Source organism: Ptychodera flava, chromosome 16, assembly GCF_041260155.1.
Source record: "Ptychodera flava strain L36383 chromosome 16, AS_Pfla_20210202, whole genome shotgun sequence".
In the NCBI taxonomy this organism is placed as follows: Eukaryota; Metazoa; Hemichordata; class Enteropneusta; family Ptychoderidae; genus Ptychodera; species Ptychodera flava.
Genome location: NC_091943.1, coordinates 9,148,917 through 9,163,836, shown reverse-complemented (window position 1 = coordinate 9,163,836; position 14,920 = coordinate 9,148,917). Strand labels below are relative to the sequence as shown.

Sequence of the window (14,920 nt, the reverse complement as noted above, 5' to 3'; positions counted from 1 at the left end):
TTATACTATATGATAATGCTCGCCAGAAAAACCCATTGCTACACTAAGTGCTGTCAATAATGGTTCCATCAGACCAGGCTACTTGCCATGAAACACACAAGGAGATAAATAGTTATGTTATAGTATTCACTCTATTTGTATTCTACATCAGTCAAATGGATGTGGAAGTAGGGATATGATGTCAGCCACAGTGAATATAATCACTGACAAAAGACACTTTGATGAGACGATTTATTTATGAAACGTTTTACAAGCTGTGTGGTTGTAATCAACAAGTCATGATGTAAATGATGTAATGTGTCTAATATCACAGATACCAGCTGAAGGTGATATAGACGCAATATTTGCTGAAGTTGAGAAGATCCTTGATGCTGCTGGGTATGAAAGTGTAGCAGCCGCAGAAGCTGGTCAAGAGGAGGAAAAAGCAGAGGAAGTGGCCACTGAGGGCGCTGCAGAAGAAGCAAAGCCAGAAGAGCCAGCAGCAGAGCCTAGCGCTGAGGAGACGAAGGAAGAAGAAAAAGAAACAGCAACCGAAGAAGTGAAAGCTGAGGAAAGCCCAGAGGAGAAGAAAGATGAGGAAACAACGGAAACTAAGGAGGAAGAGACGGTTACCGAGGAAACAAAGAAAGAAGATGAAGGGGAAGCTAAGGCAGAGGAAGTGACTAAAGCAGAAGACGGAGAGAAACAAGATTCTGAAGCTGAAGCTGAGAAACCAAAACCTAAAGTGCTCTTTGTATCAGGTATGGCTGAAGTTTTGATTCTAAAGAACAGAGTCAGGAGAAGTCGTGTTCAGCTTGTTTGGTTGCAGAACATGTTCTGTTGTTCAAAATAAATTAAAAACTCAAATGAATCAAGACTGCAAGACATTTTTCATTACAACACGTTCGGAGTCAAAATTTCAATGATTTTACATTTTTGCCAGAAAATTTGTCCACTGCCACCTCATAAGGCGAAAAATGCAAAGCTTCCTATCGATAATTAAGTGTTGATAAATCTATCCGGTATAAAGTCTCAGGTCTGATTATATCGATAAATACTACATTTTACCACCAGTTGGCAAATAGAGCAAGTTGAAAAGAAACATAATTTTTATTTCTACCTATTTTGGCTAGATTGAACATGGTGAGAAAAAGCTTTTTTGAAATGCCCCGAAATATCATAAAAAATAAGGTGCGCCAGAAATAATGCCACAGAACAGACCTAGTACTCTTCAGTCATGTCCCTACTCACCTGTAGTTCTTTTTTGTTTTTTTTTTGGTTTTTGTTTTTGGTCTGATTTAGGTGGACCTGGCTCTGGTAAGGCAGAGTTGGCCGGCCAAATTGCCGGTGAATTTGGCAGTGCCCATACTTCTGTAGGTGCACTGCTCAGAGAAGAAGCCAAAGAGGATACGGAAGAGGCCAAGCAAATTGACACAGCCATGAAATCAGGAGAGCTTGTGTTGATTGAAACATTATTGAAGGTCATTGTCAAGTACCTTGAGGCCAATGCAACTGCAAGTAGTATTGTTATTGATGGATTTCCCAGGACAGTGGAACAAGCTGATGAGTACGTTGCTAAGGTGAGAAATTAATGTTTACCAGTCTCTCTTCCTTTGCAATGTATCAAATTTCTGAAAAATGTTTATCATGTCGTCAGCCAAATTACAAAGAGATATGCAAACGTGTGCTTATCAAAGAATGTTTATTGTCAGGTGTATGCTGTACACACATTGTTCCGTCTAGGTTTCGAGAGGGTGCGCAACTTGAGATACGCCTGATTGCCTCACAGCTGGGTCCGTCATGTATATGCTAATTTATTGAGGTACGGCTAATTTATTGAGGTACGTCACAACGTACAATGAGGTTGGTGGTGGCAACTGCGCCACCAACGGGCGCTAAACTCGAAACGCGGAAGTAAAATTTTACGCTGAGATCGCACATTTCTCCCTGAGTTATCGTTTCCAAAACTAATGCCGATTGAAATGACTGAGACTAAGGTTGCGCAAAACATGAAATTTCAATGCGAGAGCAATCGGAGACACTGCGCAATTAGCGCGCAAACAAGCCTTAGCGGGAACATTGCTGTACACACATTGTATCTGAAGCAACCAATGCAATGATTGGAACACAATAAAGGAACAGACTCTACAGATTCTCTAAAAACCTTATAATTTAAACAAAAATGTTTGATAAACAATATCTCATCACCAAAAATTCTAATACTGCTTTTGAAATTGGTTTGTTCTCTGTTCATAGAGATTTTTATTCATTTTTTTTTTTTACAATGTGAGATATATATCGTTGAAGTGTTTTCAGTCATTTTATTTGACGAGTCTCAGAAATTGCTACTGACCTGAGTGCCTCTAAATTTGCACTTGTGTTGACAGATACTCGGCATGAATGCAGGTTAAGACTGCATACCGAGGTTCTGTAGAAGAAAGTTGTACGAAACATAAATCAGTATGAGACTAAATATACATGCTATGATGTAGTGTCTCTCTTCATGATGTGTACACAGTGCCATTGATGCTATTTTCTTCAATCATGAAGTAGGCCCTCTCTTTGTAAGAGAGGGTCACAGAATTAACTCTCTTAACCCCCATTTCTCTTACCCCCATTTTACAGTGAAGAGGTCCACCTCCATAGAACAAAGTACAAAAATTGATTTATTTTATTGATGGTCATGTTATTTGTTACCTTATAGGTTGGCAGCCCAGAGATGGTATTGTTTGTAGATGGGGATGCTGATGAACTTGAACAGAATGTGACATCAAGAGCTGAAAGCAGCGGCAGGGAAGACGACACCGGTGACGCTCTGAAAACTAAACTCAAAAATTATCAAGACAATGCGCCAGCGGTTATAGAACACCTAGAAAAACAAGAAAAATCCAAGAAAGTAAGCAAATTAAGATACAAGTATGGCTGTATTGTTTACGATTGGTCTCAGCATGTCTCAAATACCTTCACAGTTACCACCACTATTTTACAATGGTTCAAGTCAGTATAGTTACCAACCAACTTATGTAGCTATATACCAAAGTTTCACGATAACTTCCTGAGCCAAACTTTGTTCTCCTGTTTGGAATGGAAAGATGAGGTTCAGATAAACACGGGGGTGGGAAATTTTGCCAAACAATCGTAATGTATTATGTAACTGGGACAAACCATTTTCATATAGGTTCATTCAAAGTGACAGAACGGGGAAGGGAAGCTATATGGCTAGATAAATTAGTCCAGAAATCATCAACTTGTGCCATCATACGTATATTAGATGAAGAGCTGCAAATTTACGCAAGACAGTGTTGCCAATTTCAAACATTTTTCTTGCCAAATTGGTTGTAAGGTTTGATTCACTCTCTGCTATAGTGTGCTCTGGTCAGTCGGCAGTCCTGACACTTTAGCTAACTGTGAAATTTCAAAGAAAGGCACTATGACAATAAATGTGGTGTGCACCTTAAAGCCACCAAGAAACACTCTTTTGTAGCATACATGGGTCTGTGTAGATCAATTTACCCTGATTGTGTATGTTGGCTGTCTCAGCAAGCCTAAAATTCCCTTTTGACGTTTAACGCCAGATTTTCAATTTAATACTATGATGTAATAGCAATAAACCATATCAGCAACAGGTACAGCACTCAATTTTGACCAGTTCACTCCATATATGCAATTGCTATCACTTGTGCATATATGCTTTGAACTGGTCAAAATCTTGTGGTTTAACCGTCACTGGGTGTGCTTTATTGCTTAAATATGACATTCAATCACTTAACCTGAGATGAGAGTGTAGCCCAGCTGTGCTGTCTTCTATTCCATGATTTTTCCCATCCTGCTCACTTCCATCTTTGGCATTTTTTCCAGGTATCATCCAAGGATAAATCAGAAGACATTGTCACCATGCTGAAAACATCAAACCTCTTTTCACAGTAGAAGGAAACCCACAAAAGATTCTTAAGCCATGTCAAGAAAAAAGACAAGAAAAATGCCAGCTCTGCACCCAACTCAAGTCAGCTTTAGTATTTCAACCAACATGAAATCATCAGCCATCGAGGAAAGAATTATTATTGTGAAAAATGTTTCAGAACAATAACTGCTGATTCCGACAGTATGGCAAAAGTCAGATTAGTTGACCAGTTTTAGTTTCAAATCTATGTGTGAATCATGGAACAGAATTCACTCTACAATACAATTCCAAAGTGTATAGTTGTTTACATGACCTTTAACCCCTAAGCATGGGGTTAAAGTTTATTTATTGCCTCCTGTTGCTAAGATATATTCAGCAGCTGCCATGTTGGAAAATTCCTTTGCCCATATTAGTGACCTGTCATTAAAAAGCCGTCCAACGTGAACTTTGAATTCATAAAATCATGATTGTCAGGGACAGTGAATGCCTGTACTGATAATTTTTATATAATACCAGGCTGTAATGTAAATAAAATATTTTGAGTAGTCAGAATTTATGAAAATATGTTCAGTTGTAATTATGACAAATCATTTTAAGTCCTATGCCTCACCTTCTGGTTGACATCACCTTAACAGTGTTCTTTTGCTGTGGATTTTGTGATTTGTGCCAAAATAAGTGGAGGGTATGTTTTGAAGGCACAAAATATGTACAAGTACAATCAAGTGAACATTTTAAGTCTGTGTAGGTGAGATTGATGAAGAAAGTCAGTGTTGACAAGCATGCAAAGGTTGGACCAAGGGATTCATTCACCACATGGTACATGAGCTGATAAAGCTAAGCTTATTGGCATCTGAATCGGATTTAGAGTTAAGGTAGTATGCGCCTCAAAAGTGAAAGACTTTAACTTTTGCTCAAACTTTCCTCAATTAAACTTTCGACCATTCTCTTACCAAATCAAGAATAAAAATCGGGCAAATTTTGGTACTAGAGAAACAAATTAACTAAGATTTACCGATATTTGAAATTCAAAATGGCCACCATCCCAGTGTTAACCCTATGGAGAAAAATAAAATTTTCGATTCTGATAAACTTAGACGTGAAAAGTTTTCTTGCACCGGGAGCTTTAAAATGAACCCCCACAAGTAGATGATCAGAAACGAATTGTAAAAGTAAGTATCTGTCCCCGAGGCGCATTCTACCATAATGGTATCTGAATCAGACTTAGAATTAGTTGTTGAAATGCATTTAGGTCACAAAATGTAAATTACCAAGTCATGAGAACAAATCACCGTCAACTTTTAAACAGGAAATATGTGAAGCATTCTAGAATTGTGCATCATTGAAACCCCCTCCCCTCCCAATGCATAAACTGAAATCTCTGTGCAATGTCAAGGTTAAGTTGTTAAAATGTTTTATATTGTACTTTTAGACGGTGTCAAAAAATGATCATGAATATGATGAATTATCAAGGTTTTTGCAAGACAGGCTGACAACAGTTGATATTGAGCAATAACTTTGTTGATCAAGTCAGTGTTTTAAATGTATCCCATAGCTTATCCTGAGATACAATACCGTACAAGCTGTAGACAGACCTGATAACAGGTACCGGCATATTCCAGCAAATTATTCTGGTGAAAGGTTGACCATCGTAACACAAAGAAAGAAGTGTGAGAGCATTTGATTGCAAATATCTATCATGAAACACAACTTCCTGATATTCCAGCCTAGCCTGACTTAACTTCCATGTATCCATTTAGAATGTGGATGAATGTACAATCTCTTATAGAAGTTCAAATTTTGTATCAAAGAGTATCTCTACATAACAGCATTTTTGTTGGTAAGATAATGCAGATATAGGTAGTTTGATCTGTACAGTGAGACATAATCTAGCATTTTCTGAATGGGGACAATTTTTCAGACTATCATTTTACAATTGAATATTACATGAAATTTCAAAGCTTTTAGTGTTTTTACTCCATTATATTTTGTAATATATAAATAATTGTTCCTGCAAATTAATATTTTACCTTGCACTGACACTTTTAAAACAATCACAAACATCATAACATAAACATATATTCAGTTCTCTCAGTTAAGTGTAGGTGTCATATTGTGCATCAAGGAGGTCATTCAGAGGTCAGAGTTCGTAATTCAAGTTGAAAGGTCACAATGTCCCGTATATTGCTGGTTTTGTATAGTTATGGGTTATAATTTTACAGTGACATTATCACCATATTATTTTGAATTTGCAGACAATTGCATACTAAATGGTTTCTATTTTCACAAACAGTTTAGGAGGGACTCTCATTATTTGTGCTGTATATTTTGTATATTTTTCAATGGATAAACCATTCAACAGGAGGGGTATCATAGGATAAACCATTCAACAGGAGGGGTATCCAAAATCAAGGTGTTGTATTTTAATATGATATTACTGTAGATAACCAAAAGAGTCAGGATCTTTACGTTGTTGAATTGTGATTCACTCACAGCCGTATGCTAATAATAATGCTCCAAAGAGTTTCAAATTGCGCTGACACGTACTGAATTTGTAGAGGACATTTTTGTAAATATTAGAGATATTTTTGTACATATTTGTACAAGTTTTTTCGTGTCAATACCTTAGGGTTGATTGTACACTGAGCAGGGAAGGGCCTCCTTTGTCAAAAACAGAAATAAAATTCTTTGAAAAATAATGTGACGCTTTGTCATTTTCTGTTGTTCAAGGGTTAAGATATTCATGAACACAACGCGCATAGTTTTGGTTTTTATATACACTGCCTGACATACTCTCTTGCATACATGTGAAAAAAGTGTACATACATGTCAAGAAGCTCCATTAAAGGTATACTGTCACCCGTTCCAATTTTGCCACTGTTACCATGGAAAGAGAAAATCTAACCAATCACATATTTTTAAGCGGGTGGGCGCTTTTTGAAAACAGCACCCTCACATGGGCATTTTGAATACCAAGGAACGCCCCTTTGACCATATATGGGAATATATTTACATTACAGGTGACTGTACACCTTTAACTATGATGTAGAACATCACATTTCATCCATATTGACAATGTAACAACAAAAAACAACTTGATTTGGAGCTTTTATTGATATTTACTTCAATCAGCCAAATACAACTGTAAACAGTAAGTGATGTTAGCAAATTGGAACCCTGTCGAAATGCTTTGGATGTGCATACACTGCTGTGGACAAAAATATGTGAGATTTTGTACTCCAGTGACAGAAATGGTCAAAATGATACAAGCCTGAATCAACCTGATGATCAATAAACTGTGTATATCATGGTGTATATGTACCAGTGGTGCAGTCCAGTCCAGCGAAATACAGGCTTTGTGCAGTTCCACTGAATGTGCCTTGTATGAACCACCTTCAAACTCTGGGAATTAATTATTGTGTATTTAGCTTGCAGGTGCCGTAATATAAATATGGAAAAAGATGCTATAGGTGCAGTAGCTGTCCAGAGTCTGTCTGTCCATGTATGTAAACATTCATACAATGTATGTTTGTGTATCATTCTGTCTGTCCACAGAGTTTTCTTTGAAACAGTTTCACTTGAATTTTGGTGGTGTCAAGGATGGAATTTCCAAGGTTTCAATGTCATGGCTCAAAAACAAATTAAAATGAGCTCAATAAGGGCAGAAATGATAAAAAGTTTAAAACACCAAAACTAGCAAACCCTTCAAATTTAGCAATACTTGTATTGTGTGGAAAGCACAACATTGTAAAAATTTCCAGACTCAAGAAATTACATTCTATGTGACTTAAATGTTTTCTTAATAATATTGCTAACAGCATTCAAATATTTTGTTCAAACCAAAATTAGTCAATAGAAGAGTGACTAATATGCAAACGAGCAGTATAAGTGAGAAAAATGGTCCTTTTGAACGTGGTAGGTTTTAAGCAAATTTATCAGATTAATAATATGCAAGTGAGCACAATGAATCAAGGAAAGAGTCGAAATTCTAAATTTGCTGAAAATGTCCGACATCTGCAAGTTTGTTTGAACAAGTTAATAGAATGAAGGATATACAAATGAGCGAAATTGGTCTTCCTGCTGTCTTTATAAGAATGATCTAGCAAGTGGAAATTTACGTACACTCTGCGTTGGCAGAAAGTGTACGTTGTCAGAGAGTTGTATCGGGTTAAATAATGATAGTGTCCTTGTAGCGTTTCTTATGACATCTACATTACGTCTGAAACAACAACAACACAGTAGTTATGCTCATTGAATTTTATTGGTCAACAACAGCAACAACACGACTTATCATTATTATTGTTTATTTCAGGCACAAATAAGCCCATATCAAAAAAAGTACAAAAAGACAGCGATAAAAGAACATGTATACAAAAGAATTTTAAAAAAATTATCTATACATTACACTTCTAAAATGACTCCAAAAGGATGAAAACATCAACGAGTCAGAATCCATAAAACTGCGAATTAAAATATTCTCACTTCAATCAGACGAACCCTGAATTTACTAAGAACTTGGCGTTGAAGTGAAGTAAAATTCAGAATTCTCCTCTGCACACAATTGCTACTTATATGACAGGCAATTATAAACACAAACAACAATACAATAACAAAAACAACCATATTTCTTGGTTCCCCGAGGTTCACTATGTATCGGGGACCGAGGTCCGGTTTGGTCGACCAAAGACTATCTCTGGTGTGTGTATACGTCTGTGAGCACCTGCAATAATTGTAAAGTATGATCACAAAACCTGCGAACGTAATCGCATATAACTTGATGATATGTATAACTTTAAAAAGATTCCGTTTGTAAAATATGTAGGCCTATAATCATCATGTGAAGTTGAAAAGGACAAATCAAACACAAGTCTAAACACTGACTTCTGCTGTTGGGTTAACTTTGATATTTCGTTTACCTTTGATAGAGTTTAATAGCACAGTTGCTTGGCATGACTCTTAAATAATTGGAAGTCAAATGATCACTGCATTAAACTTCCTCTATTCAAAACTCTGTCTAAGCTTACCTGTCTACGGTTTACAAATAAGTGAACTTTCAGCTTCGCCCAAAACAATCGGAAGATGGAGCGTCCATAGCCGTCGTAGAACATGCATCAAAATGACCATTGACTCGCATTTTCACCTTGAAATAAGTTTGGCAATTAGTTTTTAAAACTGCTGTTAATTCATCAATAAATGAGATTCTAAAAATAAACCCATTGTTTTCCTGGTAATATGAATCAGTCTTTTCCCATAACTATATATTCACATCTTTGTGAGGACATTATAAGGCTTAGTACTGCAATTTTATAAACATAATATATTGGACGGTTTCCGTATCGATTACCTCACCTATTTAACCATTATTTATTGCAAAGATGCACTATAACTCGATGATATGTGTAGTTTAAGTGAGCTGATGCGACAGTTTGAAAAATACATGTGTAATGTGGAGCTGAAAAGAGACAATTTATACCCATCACACAGTATTTCTAGTCAAAACCACACCCCATGGTTCAGCACTTTACGGTTAAAGACGGGGGTTCTGCCGGAGTCACCAATCTTGAAATACAAGCGCACTTGGCTTCGATGGTGTCATGCATATCATGGCTAGCGGTTGTTGATCTCGACGAATTTAGGCAAAATATTCGGGTTATTTAATATTTTTTATGGCCTAGTGTTTGCTTGAAATAATGCAGTACAATGTTGTCGTATTTGATTTTTTTTAATCGGATAAAATTCACTCTATTAAAGTGTCCCGCTTTTTTATCGAAAAGTTAGACCGATCGACGGCTATATTTGGTGACAAGGTAAACAAGATTATTTTATGTAAGCTTTGATCTCAAAGCAAGTAATTGTAAGCATAGACTATTTTTTATTTATTTTTCCTGCGGTCGTATATATATGCTACATACTAGCTGTGATATCGCAGCTGTACTTGTGGCCACAAGTACCGCTGCGATATGGCTAGGCTGGTGGTGAGTCTGTACAGCGCCAGCAGTGTCGAACTTTCACTACAGACAAGCTCTCTATTTATTATGGCGAGATCAAGACAACTGAAGATTTCTGTGTCTGTTTTGTTGATGATTCTCCAGCTAGCAGTGAACATTTTGGTCTAGTAAACTGTAGATGTATACTCTCCTTTACTTTAACAGGTATGTTTGGTAGATAGCCCTGCGTACAGATCTGTGTGTTCCCGGCATTATACGGCTGAGGCCGTATAACGCCGGGAACACACAGACCTGTATGCATGGCTAGTTTGGTAGAGTATTTCAGTGATTTTTACCAAGATTTGCTCAGTGAAAGTTTGGATGAGATTGTCGTCTACGAGTACGAGGAGCAATGCCATTTGCGACTTTGCAAGTGAACTTCTGATGTGCCGATCGGTGGGTCTGAAAGACTTATTCTCAGCCACTGAAACAGGACAAGTGACGCCGATGATAGATGTAAACAAATCGTCCTCACTTTAGTTGAGGAACTAGCTGTTACTTATTTTCCGTTCTTTATCGAGAAAAAATTTTAAAAATTCCTTGTTGTTTAGTGTAGTGATCAAGCTATGTATACACAGTCGACGAAAAGGGGGAATTCCTCCCGATTGGAAGAAAAAATACCCCGATCAGGAGAATTTCTCCGAATATGGCTCTGCGCAGTTTAAAAGACATTTGCGCATTATTAGATAAGAAAAGTGCACCGGTTATCAAATTTGAGGGTGGATTTACCATCGTTCTGAAAAAGTTCACGTTGCATTCTTTGCATATTTTCTCATTTAATAATAGTGATATATTCTGTACAAAAGACTTACAGCAAAATGTAATACCAAGTTACCCTTAAATATGTATTTCAGCCATGTGGATCAACTCCATTTGTACATTTTTATGTCTAAGTCATGTCCCAGACTTTGCGAAATCACAATTTTAAACTGTTACACACCCAGGACAAATTCTCTCCTGTTAAGGACAATGAATATGAGAGTAAAACTCTAATTTTGGGTGCGATTTTCTCCCCCATTGGGAAGAATTCGCCCGTTGATCTACTGTGCCTTATTGTTAGCGTACCATTTCACATTTTCAGATCAGCTGTTCAGAGTTTTCATGGTATACATGTGTTGAAGCAATACGCTAGAGTTTTCATGGCTTTTCCTTATCGTAAGAGACTATCGATTTTGTGAATTCATCCAGTTTTAGGAAATTTGTTAAAAAGTTTGACATGCAGACGACTGCAGATTTTCTGTGTCTGCCTGATATAATCAAGCTTTTGATAGCAGTGAATATTGTGGTCGAGTAAACTGTAGATGTATAATCTCCTTTATTTTGACAGGCTACATAATCAGACATAATCATGCACCCATCATGGGGCATCTGTGCATAAGTGTTGAAGTACACAGGTAGATGGTGCCCCATGCCCCAAAGCTGCAGTGTATGGCTGGTGATGTGTTGAGCAGTTAACATGTTATCTCCATGGTGATTCCAGTTGACTGTTACAGTGAACCACAAGTCCTGCATTGCTGATGTAAGAAAAATACAGAGGTTTGAACTGAACTGTTGCTGTGCTGTGAGAAAGTGCAAGTCAGACTCTGTATTTGAGTCATTCCATGGTATAAAAGTGCACCTAATAGTGTGACAGACACCCTTAAATTGTAATCATTAAATTTGGCAGCAGAAAGTTTTACAGGTGGAAAGAGCAACATATTCTACATCATGGAAATATGCATCATAAGATATATTTACTATCAGCTTTATTGGGTTAGTCAGCTGATTGATGTAATATGATGATTGACTACTTCTAACACATGTAAAATTGACATGGTGTATGAAATAATTCACCTTTTTCTTGTCGTCTATTATTAGGTCCATAGTATTGATCAATAATGAACTGTAGTGAGATTATTATTCTGTTACCTGTAACATGCACAAGAAGATTAACATATTATACGGTCTACTGGGGTAGACAGCTGATTGACATGTGGTCATGACCACTAACATGTAATATATGGACCCTCCATTGTTTATGAATGAAATTGATGTTTTTGTTGTTGCCTATTAGATGATCCATAGTATTGATCAAAAATGAATTGTATTGAGATTATCATTCTATTACTAGAGTAAACTAAACTTTTTAAATATTTCTGACATTTTATGAGTTTTCCAGGAGCGCAACATAACTGTCTAATTATGTTTATGGTTTTTCAAGCTGTAAGCTATTTCCAATACCAGATGATAATTAACCACTGCACAAGAATGGTTAAGTTTGTTGTCAACTTCGCAACTCAACACACGATCAAACATGGGATCCACAAAATGCATTTTCTTGTTCATGCTTAGGTCATGTGACCTGTACTTAAAGTAAGCAAATAATTTCCTTTTGAATACTTAGATTTAGGACTTAACCACGCCGAGTGCACTTTGCATGTTCTTTTATCCATCATCATTTTTCACTCATGTACCATTCTCTTCCATGCTTTCATGTCTCTTTCTATGAGCACTTGCCAGTGCCAAGCCTGGGGAGAAAGGGTGGAAGCCCTAACTTTCAAAATTTCTTTCTAACAACCACTTCTTCAAAATGCTCACTGCCTTTGAATGATATTTACTTTTCAATATATAATTGTTATGAGATATTGTCTGCAGCCCATCCAGGGATCATTTCATTTTGACACTCGATTGTTGATTTTCTTCAAATTCTGCAAAAAATTACACTCCTTGTCCAGATTTTTGAATTATTCAACAGCCCTCTTTAGCAGTCATATGAAATAATCCCTAAATATCCTGTAGCTCAGTTTGATGATAGAATAGTAGGACGTTAGTGTAGTGCAGGATAAAACGTTGGCAACTTAAATATTGACAGGTAAAGTTGATTTTTTTGGGTGGTTGGAGGATTTTTGGGAGAAAAAATTGATCCTGTAATAGCTTGATAAAGAAAGAGCAAAATTATAGAAAAACAAATTGTCACAGTGACAGGGAAAAAAATTTGCTGGCACACCCATTTCTTCCACACCCCAACCCTCCCCATTCCTGGAATCAAATGGTTATACCCTTAAAGGGTTGTACCAGGTAGTATGTCTTTTTTGAATAGCAAAGAGGTCAAGCCGAATATGTTCCCTCGACTATGTCAATACATGTCTTCCAACCACATTCAACAATACCTGGGCATCAAACTAGTACTAAATTAGATTAAAGCTAAATTAGATTAAAGTAAGTATTTATTCAAAACTTTCTGTTACAGTCAACTAAAGTAACCGGATACCAAACTTGATAAACCCCTATCAATTCCCATAGCCACATTCCTATCTCCATTTCATAGGGTGATAGGAACATCACTTGGGAAAGTGACAGTGCTTTATCACCTTTGGTATTCAGATAGTACTGTAGACGTTCCTCTGTAAAAAAGGGAAAAAATAATGTCGTGTGGGTTTTTAAAATTGTCAAAATTTCCTCCACCTCTAGAAAAATACAATGGACTCAAATTGTTAGGTCAACAATTTTTGATCAATCAAAAGTATCAGTTACATTTCTTTAATATGCAGGGGCTACGTAAGTCCAGGAAATACCCAACAGTGTAGAGGGAGTTCTAGAGAGTCATTTCATCATGTTCCTTCACTTTAATTATGGATGATTACTGAGAAATATGTGGTTAAACTTGCAGTAAAATTCTTTGCATAGTGCCATGGACATGCATCTAAATGTTGCCTGGGAAGGGAGAACATTTAGCTGCAGTGTTACACAATTTTGCACCGTTTCACTCTTTGTGTTCACTGTCTGCGCTGCGAATACTCTGGAAAACTTAATTATTACTGCGAGGAAGCAACCCGCAAATTAACACGTACACAAAGCACGTCTTTTCGATGAACAATTAGACTTATTTTATTACTAATGGAGTTAAGTTAACAAAGACACAAGCTGCTATTTATCTTAAAAGGGGGCTGGGCTGACCTTCGTGAACTTCCGAGTCAAAGGTCTTGAGTGCACACAGAGTTTATAATTTTACCCCTATTTATAGATTTTGGGTGGATCATGTCCATGTTTGCCAAAAGTCAACCCTAAAAGAAAACACTCTTTGCTACAATTTACCTTGATTTTGGAACTTTGGCAGTGAACGACAAAATATGCTAAATTTGGCCGCGGGACCTGTGTAGAAATTTGCATAAAGGCTAAGTCGATGATGTAATGTTGTAAGCCTCACGCATGCTCAGACTGATCTACCGTCACACAGCCCTCCTCCGAGACTTTAAAGTTCCAACTAAAGTCATTCTATGGTGAAAAAAACATCTAATTTTAAGCGAATTTGGTGAAGAGTACAAATAGTTAACTTCCCTTATTCAATGCCCTCAGAACTGGGTGGGACAGCAATACCCAATGTGCAGCTATATATAAAAAAGATACATTGCTCAGTTAAAAGTTTACTACAGTGTAAAATGGTACTCAAAATTGCATTGCTAAAACTGATGGATCCTTCATCACTCCAGGTAGGTGGTTAAAACGTTTGGAACTCAGTAGTAGAATAATTGATGAAAGTATCCGACTTGAACTATTTGTGTCCATACTCTAACTGTCCGCAAAGGTAAATTCATTTAAACACAATTTTTTTTTGGAATACAACTATTAAATTCTATTGAGTAAAACTGTGGTAATAAATAGTCCGCGTTTCGAATGACGAGTTCAAATGTCCGTAAGGGTTTCACTTGTTCATGGAGGTAACTTCGTAAAATATGTTGTCAGGTAAAAATGTAATAACACTGTTTCCACCGGTCAGATAAAAGTTAAACTGTCTACTAATACTGTTTTTAAATTTATTTATAACAAGTAGCGAGTTCGCGTTTCAAATAGAAAGTTTAAACCATGTAGTTGACCGCCATTCGCGTGGAGGCCTTCTTTCCTTTCTTGATGATGATCGACCTTCCGGCCGTTGTTTGTGATGACAGACTTTAATGGGCTGGTCCTTTTGGATGGTTTACGTGGCTTTCCTTTTGCAGACGAGTGGTTGTTCAGATAGTACACTCGGTTGGTCACTACCTCCGACTTGATGGTGGTGTCTTGGTACCACGGTACGGTC

At 37.0% G+C, this 14,920-nt stretch overlaps 1 protein-coding gene across 2 annotated transcripts in view; it reads left to right on the top strand.

The window, feature by feature from the left end:
- The window catches only part of LOC139152744 (uncharacterized), a 33,827-nt gene extending 27,251 nt beyond the window's left edge, over positions 1-6,576 (top strand). For both annotated transcript variants that reach the window (XM_070726064.1, XM_070726063.1), the window contains 4 exons: positions 314-740; positions 1,282-1,559; positions 2,684-2,875; positions 3,838-6,576. In XM_070726064.1, coding sequence (XP_070582165.1) covers positions 314-740; positions 1,282-1,559; positions 2,684-2,875; positions 3,838-3,906 — 966 coding nt within the window. In that variant the 3' untranslated portion in view covers positions 3,907-6,576. The remainder of the gene's footprint in view (positions 1-313; positions 741-1,281; positions 1,560-2,683; positions 2,876-3,837) is intronic.
- The last annotated feature ends 8,344 nt before the right edge of the window (positions 6,577-14,920 follow it).